The following is an 808-nucleotide window of genomic DNA, read 5'->3' on the forward strand; positions in this document are numbered from 1 at the left end:
TAGATATATGTGGGTTACAGTGTGTGTGTGTGTTTGTATAAACATGTACATATAATATAAACCCACGGAGCGCCTGTACTCGAAGTTGCGCGGCGCAGATTGCGAACAGGCTGGTTAGCGACCTGCCAACGAGGCCCTCGAGCCAGGCGGCGGCGGCAACTGTGTAACAAACAGGCGGGAAGGAGGCAGTCAGGCAAAGGCCCCAGAGGAGTGGAAGCGCGGTGCTGCAGTGAGTGAAACGCCTAATTTGTTAGATCATTGGTGAGACCGGATGAAAAAGGTGCAGCCTGTGATTTCCATCGGCGCGGAGGCTGCCCCTGTAGAATGTTAACGATGACGCGCCGAGTTATGACATTTCGGATTGAAACCAGACACCGGTTTGAAATCCGTGGTTCCTCGTGGTGATTCTATTCCAACTGTGAACGTATCAATCTAGAAATGTCTTTAGGCTTGTGGCCTCGTCTTGCAAAGAGAGCTGCGATCGGTATGTACAAAATAGCTTCTTCTGGAACGAGGTGGTTCTTCGAGTGTGGTTAGACTGCTGTTCATTTCTTGCAACTTGAACAGGGTTCTGACAGTCCCTTTATTTGCACTTGCTTCGTATGGCGTCTTTATTGGGTAAGTTTGTATGAGAAGTGTGTTTTGGAAATAGAAGATTATCAGAATTGTCTTAATTGAAAGGAGAATGTGATGTGATGCAGCCCGTCAGATACTTTCGACGTTGGTTTGCCAATTTCTAAAATTCGATTTGTCATAAATTATGATCAAGGTAGGTAATAATAAGTGAACAGCATCTTACAGTAAACTA

General features: G+C 45.9%; 1 protein-coding gene across 1 annotated transcript in view; it reads left to right on the forward strand.

The window, feature by feature from the left end:
* Positions 1–262: 262 nt before the first annotated feature.
* The window catches only part of LOC119581989 (MFS-type transporter SLC18B1-like), a gene marked incomplete in the record, with an annotated part of 13,480 nt that continues 12,934 nt past the window's right edge, over positions 263–808 (forward strand). The window contains 1 exon segment of the mRNA XM_037930176.1: positions 263–484. Coding sequence (XP_037786104.1) covers positions 439–484 — 46 coding nt within the window.

Source organism: Penaeus monodon, chromosome 15 (genome assembly GCF_015228065.2).
Source record: "Penaeus monodon isolate SGIC_2016 chromosome 15, NSTDA_Pmon_1, whole genome shotgun sequence".
NCBI classification, from domain to species: domain Eukaryota; kingdom Metazoa; phylum Arthropoda; class Malacostraca; order Decapoda; family Penaeidae; genus Penaeus; species Penaeus monodon.